This window comes from Chamaea fasciata, unplaced genomic scaffold, assembly GCF_029207755.1.
Source record: "Chamaea fasciata isolate MVZ Bird 193981 ecotype frontalis unplaced genomic scaffold, bChaFas1.0.hap1 SCAF_5, whole genome shotgun sequence".
In the NCBI taxonomy this organism is placed as follows: Eukaryota; Metazoa; Chordata; class Aves; order Passeriformes; family Sylviidae; genus Chamaea; species Chamaea fasciata.
The window spans coordinates 33,971,468-33,983,436 of record NW_027094090.1 but is presented as its reverse complement, the minus strand read 5'-3'; the positions used below and the strand labels follow the sequence as shown (position 1 = coordinate 33,983,436).

The 11,969-nt window shown below is 41.2% G+C and overlaps 2 protein-coding genes across 2 annotated transcripts; both read left to right on the top strand.

Annotated features, from left to right (window-relative positions):
• Positions 1-1,229: 1,229 nt before the first annotated feature.
• On the top strand, positions 1,230-8,136 carry TMBIM4 (transmembrane BAX inhibitor motif containing 4). Its single transcript, XM_066184575.1, has 7 exons — positions 1,230-1,351; positions 2,441-2,549; positions 3,842-3,947; positions 5,017-5,050; positions 5,996-6,113; positions 6,572-6,617; positions 7,280-8,136. Exons 1-7 carry the CDS (start codon positions 1,258-1,260, stop codon positions 7,484-7,486), a joined length of 714 nt encoding a protein of 237 aa, XP_066040672.1. The 5' UTR covers positions 1,230-1,257; the 3' UTR covers positions 7,487-8,136.
• Positions 8,137-8,697: 561 nt separating this feature from the next.
• LLPH (LLP homolog, long-term synaptic facilitation factor) lies at positions 8,698-11,766 on the top strand. Its single transcript, XM_066183198.1, has 3 exons — positions 8,698-8,795; positions 8,870-9,053; positions 11,387-11,766. The coding sequence occupies exons 2-3, from the start codon at positions 8,873-8,875 to the stop codon at positions 11,548-11,550; spliced, it is 345 nt and encodes a 114-aa protein (XP_066039295.1). The 5' UTR covers positions 8,698-8,795; positions 8,870-8,872; the 3' UTR covers positions 11,551-11,766.
• The last annotated feature ends 203 nt before the right edge of the window (positions 11,767-11,969 follow it).

Below are 11,969 nucleotides of genomic sequence, written 5' to 3'. Positions count from 1 at the left end.
TATGTGACACTTTCTCCACAGCTGGAGGACTGCAATAGCCTTATAAAGAATATTTGAATGCTACTATTATTTCTGTTTTTCAGTCGTCTCAAGCCTCAAACTAATTGCAGGAGTCAGCTTTGTGGCAGTGCTCTGAAATTTCTCTGTTTCTCACACAGAATGCCTCTAAGAGGTATTTTAAAGAAAACAGCACTCCCTGTATTTGGAGAAGGCAACACCAGATGCTTGACCAGAACTCTAAATGCTTCTTTTGGAAGAACATCAGTGTTGTTCTTCGGCAGAGACACATACAAGAAAGCAGACAGCATAACTGTTTCGTAACAGTTACTATTCAGCAGTGTGAACAATGCATAAAGCTCCAAATTCAGGATTTAAACTGAAAAATCATACTCTGCAGCAACTAAAAAATGCAAAATGATGCTAAGAAAATCATAAATACTTCCAGAATATAAAGTCATCCTCATAATTCTTGTCTCTGCAAGTGAAATATAATTTCTTAAGCAACTTGGTAGAAAAGCTGCTCAAGATTATTTAATCACTAAATCACAGAATTGATTTACTTCTCCCTTGAGAAGCTGAATATAGTTCAGGCCACTATTTTCCAAAGCACTTCTAGTCAAATCTGTTACATATATTTCTAAAATGTCTGTCGCTTCAGTTTCTTGGCACACTTTAGATAATATTCACCAGTTAAAAAAATAACCTACTGCGCTCCCCCATCCACATCCCCAAACCGTCGCTTTTGTGATTGCTCATTGTGAGCTACCATCGGGTCCGACGGTACCTAGTGCTTTGTGACGCCTGAGAAACGCCGCGCATCTTTGCTTCCTGTTCCATTACACTGAGTTTGAAGGACGGGACACGAAACTAGAACGCCGTGGTAAAATTCTGCTTTACATTAAAGGTTTCTGGAAGTGAAGCTCATCCCTGTGGGGATACACGCCGACGGGAGCATCAGCCCCGACGCCGCTTCCATCAGGCACCGCCGAACGCAGGTACGGGTCTGCAGCTGTGCACAGCCGCAGGCTGCTGCAGCACAGTCCGAGGGAATCAAAGGTGAAAAGCAGCCAAAGGCCTGGGTTTTTTCACTGGAACTTCCTCTCCAGGCCCTTCAGACCTGAATTAGACACGGGCAGGCCCCAGCGTTCGGGATAGAGACGGCGCCCGAGATCGATGCGCTCGGCCGCTCGGCGGGACGCCCTGCTCGGCCCCGCCCAGCGCGGGCGCGCCCCCCGGAAGGGGAGCCGGGCCGGGGCCATGGCGGCGGAGCAGCTCTACCCGCGGAGCTCCATCGAGGATGACTTCAACTATGGCAGCAACGTGGCCTCGGCCAGCGTCCACATCCGCATGGGTAAGGACTGCGGATGAGTGGGAGAGGCGCACGGCCCCGCCTCAGCCCCCCCCCAAGCTCTTGCGGAGAAGTCAGGGGACGCCGCACCCTGCGCTCCCGACAGGTGCCTCTATGATACCCCGGTCACATCTGGCCTTGAGCTGCAGTCGGGTTTCGCGCAGTGTTTTAACCTGGCCAAAGGCTGTGGGTGCGGAGCCTGGGCGCTGTTTAGTCCAGATCAGGCATCCAGGGTGAGGGACCGCGGCCGGCGAGAGGCTTTGTCGTTTAACCGTGCAGGGAGTAGGGCTTCTCCTGAGGGGGCTTACCCCGTGTACCCGGTATCCTGTGTAAATTCAGACTTGGTGTTGTCCGGAGTGGAAGTTTTGAAGTCCAAGGATGGTACATGAGGCGCGTAGTCCCCGCAGAGACGCACCTCCCCGGCGGTGTTTAAGGAGAGCCCGGTCGTGGCAGCTGGTGCCGTGGTCTGTCTGACACGGCGCTCTTCGGTCGTGGGTCGGACTCCGTGATCTCAGAGGTCTTTTCCAACCGTATTCATCCCGTGATTCATAAATACTAGAATTAGTGAGTGTAATTACGGAAGTTTAACCATGAGATTGAGGGATTTGAATTTCTTCTGTGAGCTGTTAGAACTTTTGTCTCTTCCACCGAAGCGTTTGGCATGCTGAGAGGTCATACTAATGCCCACGAAATCCTGCTTTGCTGTTCATGTGCAGGTCTCAAATGCATTGAGTGCTCTCGTAGAATATGTCTAATCAGTAATCCTTGCTGGAATAGTGTTACTGGACACATTCTGGAAGAAAAAGGGCTGTGTGATGTCTTATAAGTTTTCTATATTTCTTTTGTCATCGTTGTTAATAATAAAATAATGATGTCTAGGAATAAATGTAATTTTGCTGCAATACTGTGTCAATTTTTTAAAGTAAAATGGCTTTTTACGACTTTGTTCTGTGCTTTTTCATTATGGGTATGAATGGTTCCATAAGGACTTTATGATGGTTCCTTATGAAAACGAAGACTTGTATCTGATTTACTGTTGAACTTTGAAAGTGTAAGTCAAAAGTGATTTTATTTTTATTTTCCTTATTCCAGCGTTTTTGCGAAAGGTCTACAGCATTCTTTCTGTTCAAGTTCTATTGACCACAGTCACATCTGCGGTTTTCCTCTACTCTACTGGAGTGCAGGCATTTGTTCATGAGAGGTAAGTTCTAAGGTGAAATGCAGCTGGATAGCCTGTGTTAGGTATAAATTTTGTATTTTGCTATTATGTAATTATGTATTGTTGCTATTATGTAATTGTTGCTGCCCCTCAGTCTTCTTAATAACCCGTGTTTTTATAACCTGTGTTTTGTTGCTGTAAAAGATACTTTTAAACTTAATTAGGGAGTAACTTTTCTTCTCTGACATTTTTCTCCTTGGTTTACTATGAAAACTAATTTTTTTTGTTGTGTTGTTGTTTATTTTAATCAATGCTTTATTAATAGCGTTTATTTCAATATTTGTGCTATGCCTACTTTTACATGAGTTGCAGAACACCTCAGTTACTGACATTTTTTGTTTTACAGTCTAAATACTTCTGGAATCTCTTTGGAATGCAGTTGTTTATAGGTTCCTGTTCCAGAAAGCAGAATCATGTTTTATTACTCATCCTCCCTCTCCCATCTTCTTTTTCCTCTTCCCCACTCCCCCAAAAGAATTAGTATGCTTGAATTGCTGTGGGTGTGCTTCTTTTTGCCTCTCAGATTTTCATGATAAAATAAGTCTCAAAATGCAAACTGTGGTGAACAGGCCAGGGAAAGGAGGAGAGCACTGAGTCTCGTTTCTGTTTTTCTCCAAGTGCACTTTTGGACTTTCACTTTAAAGCCCAAATAAAAAAGGAGGATTAAACAGTGCATGAAAGTCTCAGTTTCTGTATAACCTATAATGTATACAACAGTGGCTGTAAAACTACAGGTTTCTACTTAAATCTGATCATTTAAAATTGTCCTGCTCGCTTAGAACTGCTGTAATTTTTTTGTTTGATGTTGGTCCTGTTTTTCCTTGGAGGGCTACTTGAATGATTTAGCAATACTTACTGGTCAGTGCTGATTTTCTTTGGTGCAATTAGTGCCCATGTTTGTTGCATTAGGGTGCTTATGAAAGATAGTTCTCTGAATATGGAGTGCAGAACAGGCAAAACAGTACATATACTTAAATACTCTTACTTTGGGTGGATGGATTTTCTTCTTTGTATGTGTTCATCTCCAGGTAATGGATTCCTGGGCAATGTTTAGCTTTAGTATGAAAGAGATGCCTTTACTTGTTACTGTACTATTTTTAACTGATTGTCTGTATTAGTATGTTTTAGAACAGTTTTATTGTAAACTTGCATTACATTTACTTTGGATATCTTTTCCTAGATGATCACTTAAAAACTTGGTTTTATCTAAATTGTTCCATAGTCTTACAGATATTTAAGTTGGATTACCTATTTTTATATATGGAATTTCACAGGCCTGCCTTGCTTTTGATATCTGGGTTTGGATCTCTGGCTGTAATCGTGGCATTGACCCTCTACAGACACCAGCACCCTGTTAATTTATATCTGCTGTTTGGATTTGTAAGTGTTTCATTCAATTAAATTATTAATTGTTTAATTAATTCAATTTAATAGTCCCTAGAATATCTTGCATTGTAATTAATTCCTTGAAACCAGAGGTATATCATTGGTTTTTCTTGTATTCCTTGAAAGACGTCCTATATATTTATGAAGGTCTGACTTAGTTTTTGCAGATGCTGTCCACAGGTTGTTCCTAGATAGCAGGCACTTCAGGTTTCTTCCAGCATCTTTTTAGGAAGAGTATTAGAACTTGCAACCAGTTTGAGCAAGGGTTTTTGTGTGTGTGTAGAAATCTGTCTGCTCTCATTGTTCTGTCGATGTCAGGGATTTTTTCTATGGAACTGCTCAGTAGGAGAGGGGGAGAAATTTGTGTTACCTAAATTGTTTAATGGATGGCCTCCAGCAGAGACCCAAACTAGCCATATTGTTTATTTCTCCAATTGTTGTCTTTTTGATGCTAAATTCCAAGCATGTTTCCTGCAGATCGGTCAGAGCTGTCCTCAAATTTCAGTCTTCTGCCTGATGTTGTGAATGTGTAGATCCAGGCTAGCAGCTTCTCTTGGATATTTTGGATTATGTAGCAAATAAATCTTTTGAAAAGAAGTCACAGTAGTGCAATTAAAATTTGATGCTTTAAGAGTTGCCTAAATTGTATTTGCAATAAAACAGAAAGACAGCTTTGCTGTGTGAGTAAACAGATTGTTTGAAGCCTAAGTGTGGAAAGGAAACTGATGCAGACACTGTGTTAGACAGCTGTCCAACGAGACATTAAAAATTCATTAATTTTATAACCCCTTGAATAGTTTGTAAGAAGTGTCATGTAAGGGCTGTGCACTTACAGTAGAAAATGTAAGTGACATTTTTCTATAGGGACAGTCTCTTGTTTTCAGTTTGTATTGTACTCTTTTATGTGACACAACTTCCAGCCCAGTAAGATAGTATGATTGCCATTTTCTTGTTGAAAATTAAACGTGTTTTCATACACAATGATTTAACAGGAGACTTAATGTTTAATGGTCTGATTTTTTTCTCATCCTTCTTTTTTTTTTTTTGGGTTTGCTTTTTGTAGACACTACTGGAAGCGCTGACAGTTGCCATTACAGGTAAATAGTAGCCATCCTATTGCCTGATTCCATAAGGAATTTGGAAAAGGAATCCATTATGTTGTACTAATTGCCCTTAGGATTTTTTAGATGTGACTGTTTGAAAGTTTTAATGACAGTGATAGGAGTTTAGCCCAAACCAGGGATTCAGGGGGGAAAACTGAATTCTGATTCAGAAATGGAACTGTATAAACTTGAAGTAAGAAATGAGTTGGGGAATCTATTCTTTCAGTATAGTTAAAAATGTTCTCTTTCAGAATGTTCAGCTCCCAGCAGAGCTTATCTTCAAGTTAAAATAGTCCTACCTGCCCCCTCAATTTCCTCAAACTCTCTCAAACTCAAGTTCGCTGAGTTTGGAGGATTCTGTACTTTGTGGTCAGGGTTGAAATGAGGCAGTGTGTGGTCATGTCATGGCATCATCTTGAACTATACCTTACAGCATGAGATGAAGCCTCTTCATTGTGGTTTATGGTCTCCTGGTTTGGGAAAAAAAAGATTAGGGAGAAAGGAGGGAAGTAAAAGGTTACACTTGTTTCTTCTCTCTTTCCCCTCCTGTCCCTTAATTAAAACTTCGAGCCTATATAGGGGATTGTTTTATTTTTCCCCTTGTTTCAGTATCGTGAAAAATTCATATAGTTTTTTCCTTAAAATCTCTGCTATCTGTGCTTAAAATCTTTCTGTTTTGTTTTGTTGGTGTTTTCATAATTCTGACTAATGAAAACCTCTTACTTCCATTTAAGAAGCTACAGCCATAATGTAACTGTCAAACTTAGCTAGTACAAGATCCCTGAGTCCTATGATCATGAATTTGAAATGCAAAGACAACTTCAGGCATAATTTACTTAATTTTTTCCACAGTTAAGTTTGAATTTCTGTTTCCTCAAAAGATAACTCAGCAAATAGTGTAGTGTTTTTTAATTGACGGGTTACGTTTTCTGCTTACAGTGAGTTTCTATGATGTCTCCATCGTCTTGCAAGCTTTTATTCTTACTACTGCTGTATTTCTTGGATTGACTGCATATACCTTGCAATCAAAAAGAGACTTCAGCAAATTTGGAGCAGGGTATGTTGTCATATTCATAGTTTTTTAATTTTTTTTTTTCTTTCTTAAAGCAAGCTTTGCAGGTATAATAAGGAATACAGGTCAACAGAACCTGCTTCAAAGGAATGGTGAGGGTTATTTATTTAAAGTTATTAATTTTACCCGGTTCTGATTCTTAGTAAATTCTTTTCAGTGATAAAGAATCTTAAAAAAAATTAGAAAACTAATTTACCTGGATTTTTCACTGAGAGAGAAGGCAGATGTTTCAAATCTTCACAAAAAACCTAAAGTTAGAACATAGCTTTTGTCAGCTTTATAAAACTTCTACTGCTGACACCAGTGAACCATTGGCATCTAAGAATTCCACACATTTACTTGCCAAATATATTGTGAAAAGGCTTTAGAAGAAAGGAGGGTATTTTAAGTAAAGTCCAAAACAAAGTATATTGTTGGTCACAGTGTAATTTATTTTCTTTCAGCCTCTTCGCTTGTTTGTGGATTTTAATCTTCTCGGGTTTCTTGAGGGTAAGATACTTTGTGTTCACAGTTAGAAGATACTCAGAGGATCACAGAATGGTGTGGGTTCAGAGGGACCTTAAAGATCATCTTGTTCCAACCCCCCTGCCGTGAGCAGGGACACCTTCCACTCAGATCAGGTCGCTCAGAGGCTGACCTTTTACTAACTTCTAGTATAACTAAAAGATTTACCTCAGCCCAATATAGCTTAATGAAAGAAAATTCCTGACCAGATCCATTACTGTTCTAGACCATGCGGGTGATCTTCTAACTGCACATTTTCAATTTAGATTTCTGTTGGGTGCTGTTCTTGCTGGCATAAAAAGGATATTTGGGTTGATTGACAAAATTTGTTAATTGAGGTACACTAGTTGATGAAGAGAACATGATGGAGATTTGAGATTTAATTGTATTTTGGTTTTTTAGTTGTTCTGCTGTTAGTATTCTGGAGGCCAGAGCTTCCTCTCTCTTAAGTGGAGAGGCACTTTTACACAGTCAGAGATTGTGTGACTGGAGAGTGTATAGAATAAGAGCATTGAAATATCACCATAATACTGTGTTTTTGTGTACATAATACTAGAAAGACTGTTTTAAATGTGGCATATCGTTATGCAGGGATTTTAATATAAAAAAATTCACAAGTATCTTTTTCATATTTTATCTGCCTCCAGCTGTTTTTCTACAGTGAGACGATAGAGTTGGTGTTTGCTGCTGCTGGAGCTCTTCTGTTCTGTGGATTTATTATTTATGACACTCATTTGCTGATGCACAAATTGTCCCCTGAAGAGTACATACTGGCTTCAATCAATCTCTACTTGGACATCATAAATCTGTTCTTACACCTGCTGCGTTTTCTAGAGGCATTTAATAAAAAATAGTCAAAAGCGGTGTGGTTTGACTACAGCACAATTAAAGTTAAGCATTTGCATGGATGATCTGCAAACTCAGTTGTTCTGCCTTCTGAAGACTGAATCTTTATTATGTTTGCATTCCATGAATATTGATTCCTCCTTAGGGGGAAAAATGGCTTTTTACATAGCTACAGTTCTTCTCCAGACCATGTATTTTATATTATTAATATGCTGTTATCATTACAGTCATTTTTAAAATCACTTAATTTGCAATCAATGTAATTAATGATTAAAATTTTGCCAACTTCTGATTGCTCCAGAATAAGCTTCCCTGCTGTTCCGTAGCTGCTGAAAATGTTTCCTTTGAGGTTGATCATTCGTTTATGTACCACATAAGGGTAGCCTGAGTTTACCATTGTGCAATGTTTTATTAAGATAATTTTTTATTTTTAGTTTTCGTTTGGTAAAATGAAATGCTGTCTCTGACAGAGATACTCTGTCCTTGTTAAGGGCTGTCGCTATGGAAGCTGTGAGGATGTTAAAACAGTTAAAGGGAATGTTCTTCATTTTAGTATTATTTATTTCCTATCTTGAGGTGTTCTGAAAAATCATTTGGAGGTAGATTATAGCATTTTATCAACTTGTGTATAATAAAACTCACTGTGTGTCAATCAAAATTGGAAAGCCTGCAGTCTGTTCTTGCAGCCGGGACTGGAGAACTTCACGATGCTGGGAATGAACACTGCAGACGGGTCGGTGCTGGCGGGGTAGAGGCGCTGTGACTGTGGCTGCTGCCCACGCTGTGGAGATGCTGGAGGGGCAGGGATAATAAAAGCGATTTTGAAAGGCTTCCTTCCTGTTCCGTGAGGGATTGCTACTGCTCGCCCGTGCTGTCAGTGAGAGATGAGCGACGAGGAAGGCAGTTACTTGGGCAAAGATGCTCGTCCTGCCTGCCCCGCGCTGGGACCGGGTGCGCTTTCCGGGAGGCTGTCGAAGTACGGCTGCCAATGGGTTTGAGCGAGTGTAACAATCTCTCCCTTTGCCTTAGGATTTCATTCAGAACAGGGGCAGGAGCTAAGACTAAAACCTTGCTTTTTACGTTGTGATGGAACACTTGTTCATCCTTTCATGTCTCCCCCTCGCCGCGTAGCGGTGTCTGGGCACAATCCCTCACGGGCGCCAAGCAGGAAGGCGGCTGCGCGTTCGTTCGGAGACTTACGGTAGGGCCCATCTACCCTGGCGAGACGCCGGGCGCCTCAGTTTGCGCGTGCGCGGGCGAGCAGCGCGGCCTTGCGCGCGGGCGTGTGTGTGTGTGCGGCGGCCTCGTGTGCGGCCGGTAAGCGGAGCGCCCCCCCCGCCCCCGGCCCGTGCGCGGACCCCCCTGAACCGCTCCCGCTTCCCTCCCCGTAGGACATGGCGAAGAGCCTGAGGAGCAAATGGAGGAGGAAGATGCGGGCGGAGAAGAGGAAGAAGAACGCGCCCAAGGAGCTGGAGAGGCTGAAGAAGATCCTGGGGACCAAAGCGGATGTCATCATGGAGGAGGTCAAGGAGGTGGCGACCGTGCTGCCCCCCGAGAAAGTCCTGGAGCAGAGAGGTGAGTCGGGCCCTGGCTGGTTTTTCCTGCTGCAGTCGCCCAGGTGCGGGACGTCCTGCGGTGTTGTTACTCCTGTGGCTTCCACCGCCGCGATCAGGCATATGGTTGTTACAGGCTGAGGACAGTGTGTCGGAAAGCTTGTCTTTTAAAGCTAAAGCACTGAATCTGGTCATTTCACAGCACTGGCATCCATATTGCATCCAGTCACTTGTGGAACAAGGTTATTAACGTTTGGTTTAACTATGTAAAGTACGTAATGTATCGTATGGAGAGACATTTCTGACAAAATCAAGTGAATGCGGATTCGCCACTCAGCAGTTGTTCAGTCACGTCACAGCATTATGTTTGTTGCCAAACTCCTAATTTGAGAGGCTGCTAAACATACAGAAGTTGGGGTAGGAGTAGTACGGGCCTAGTTTTTGAATTCTAATTAGTGTTGCATTGCACGTGGTGCAGGAGTGGGTGGTATTAGGTACAGATAATGCTGTCATCCTTGTGTGTGCAATCGAGTGTAAACTGTAAAGGAAGTAACCCAGGAAGTGGAAACAAAGATTCTAAATAGCTGCAAACTGGATAGGAGTTAGAAAGATGCCTTCTCTTTCCAAAACTGACATCCAAACTAAATCATATTCTTATTTTGATTCTCCAATTTATGCCACTTAAGATGTTCTGATACTGGAAATGAAAATAGAATGGTATATAAAAATACTTGTCCAATTAAGGGTAGCTTCAAGTATAATTTGTAGTTTTATCCATGGTTCTGATTTGTCCCACAAACCATGTGTAAAAGTTATTCTTTAAGGGATAGTTAGAACTGAATTTCCAAAATGTTCGGGAGCATTGTCAGACTCCTGATTCTGAAGTTAAACGAGAAATCATTGTCTTAAACCTAGTTTCTGAAGTAAATGCATGGCTGTCTGTCATTCCTGCACCTCCTTCCAACCCTGCTGGCAACTTCTCTACAGGTGGCCGTTTTCACTTGGCTTTTGCAGAGAGATAGCAGCCTCAGAAACACCTAAGAAAACAGGTATTTCACAAAACAGCTATAAGTTTTGTGAAAATAATGGTGCCTTCCTTGAGAGGACTTTGCAGGACTAACTGTGGACACTAAGGAGTTCTCATCACCAAGTGTTAGAAGAACTGAAGTAGATAAGAACTTCACCCATAATATGTACTTCCCACAGACAAATAATTTTCCAGCCAAAGAAAGTACATATGTATATATTGCAGACATCTTAGTGTGTTACTTTAGGTTATTGTTTACAGCACACTGTGAATTTTTTTTTTTTTCAGTTTTTCCTCTTAAGAACAAAATAATGTAAGGTCTGCCGTGCTGGATAGGCTTTTGGTTCTGCCACCAGGCCCCTGTGCTGATTCTCTGCTGATTGCAATTATAGGCAAGCCCCCCAATTTAGGGCTCCATAAGCACACCTCTGGTGCAGATTCCTGTAAACTCTCAGCCTCAACTGTTGAAGCAGCACGTTGGCCTTTTCCTTGTGAGCTTTGTCTCCCAACATCAGACAAGCACAACATACAAGTCTTTTTTCCTCTCCATAAGACTTGTGGTAAAGACTTGAGTTGCACACATATGGTTTGGGAACAAGGTTGGGATGAAATTACAGAGCACAGTTCCAGTCAGTGCTTAGCAAGGTGTTCCTCTTGCACCGTGTCATCTCACCAAGGCTTGACATGTGTGAGGTGTTAGCAGGGGATGCTCTTCTTGGGAGTGACCGTGTCTTCTTCATCAGACAGTCTTCCTCATCCTAGAGATTAATCCTATCTTTCTGCCTGTGAATGTGTTAGACCTGATGTCCTGCTCACTCCTTGAGGCAAGTGTGCCATCGCTGGCTGATACTTCCTACTGTCATTGTACTTCACCTTTTCTCTTTACTATTCTTTTTACTTGTCTTCATTCTCTGCCCAGAATAAATTTTTAGAGCAGATCTTTAACATTGCATCATAAGAAGTGTGTAATTGTGCATGTGTTTCAGTAAGCCTATGGCTTCATGCACGTTTCCGTGACGGAATATACAGTGTTCTTAGACACAGGATTGGAACAGATTGCAGACTAAAGAATAAAATGCTTTGCCAAGACATGGTTTTTAGGAGAAATATTGCACTGTTCATTGCATTGAACTGTTGAAGTTCCAGGGTTGCAGTTGCATTGGTTTGGAGAGTGCTTTCAGTTTATAAACCCTTCAGTTCTCTATGTACAAATACTGTTGTGTCTGTGTCTAGGGGCATTTTTATTGTTTGGGGGAATCTAGTGACAAAGTAGCTTCTATGAAGCTGATTCTGGTATTTTACTCACTAAAAATACCTTTAATTTTCAGATGACTGCAAAATGGAGCTGGATAATAAACGAAACAAAAAAACTCTTCTAGACCAACATGGACAGTACCCAATTTGGATGAATTCCAGGCAGAGAAAGAAGCTTAAGGCTCAGCGTGTTAAAGGGAAAAAAAAATCAAAATTGGCCAAAGGCCTCGTCTGGTAAAAGCAGTTTTGTAAGATCATGAATATTTTATTTAACAAAATAAATTTCCGACATAAGTTCCTGAGATTTTGTGCTTGGTCACTGACTATAATTTATTGTGTTGAATGAATTTTTGAAGAGACTATTTGGCCAGCAAATGATGAAAGAAATAGCAGCTTGGTGTCTGCCAAACATAAAAAGCAAGCTGAGTGCCTTTGAATAAACTAATTGCCTGTGGTTATCTGTTTTCTTGGGGGGTGAGGGTCTTCATCTTTTATACTGTGAACACCGAAAACAGTAAAGGAAATCCTAAAAGTGATTAAACGAAATGGTTTTTTACTGTGGTCTTTGTCAGTGTAACTTGTCTTTTAGTAAATATAACCAAAGGATTCTGTAAACACGCTGGTTCCTTTAAATCCTTCTGAAAAATTTGTTGGACT

Bases quoted from the DNA above. Each gene is read 5' to 3' on its own strand.
- TMBIM4 (XM_066184575.1), top strand. From the start codon at position 1,258: ATGGCGGCGGAGCAGCTCTACCCGCGGAGCTCCATCGAGGATGACTTC. The intron at 6,114-6,571 runs GTATGTTGTCAT...ATTTTCTTTCAG, and splicing joins TTCAGCAAATTTGGAGCAGG to CCTCTTCGCTTGTTTGTGGA. The intron at 6,618-7,279 runs GTAAGATACTTT...ATCTGCCTCCAG, and splicing joins TCTTCTCGGGTTTCTTGAGG to CTGTTTTTCTACAGTGAGAC.
- LLPH (XM_066183198.1), top strand. From the start codon at position 8,873: ATGGCGAAGAGCCTGAGGAGCAAATGGAGGAGGAAGATGCGGGCGGAG. The intron at 9,054-11,386 runs GTGAGTCGGGCC...TTTAATTTTCAG, and splicing joins GAAAGTCCTGGAGCAGAGAG to ATGACTGCAAAATGGAGCTG.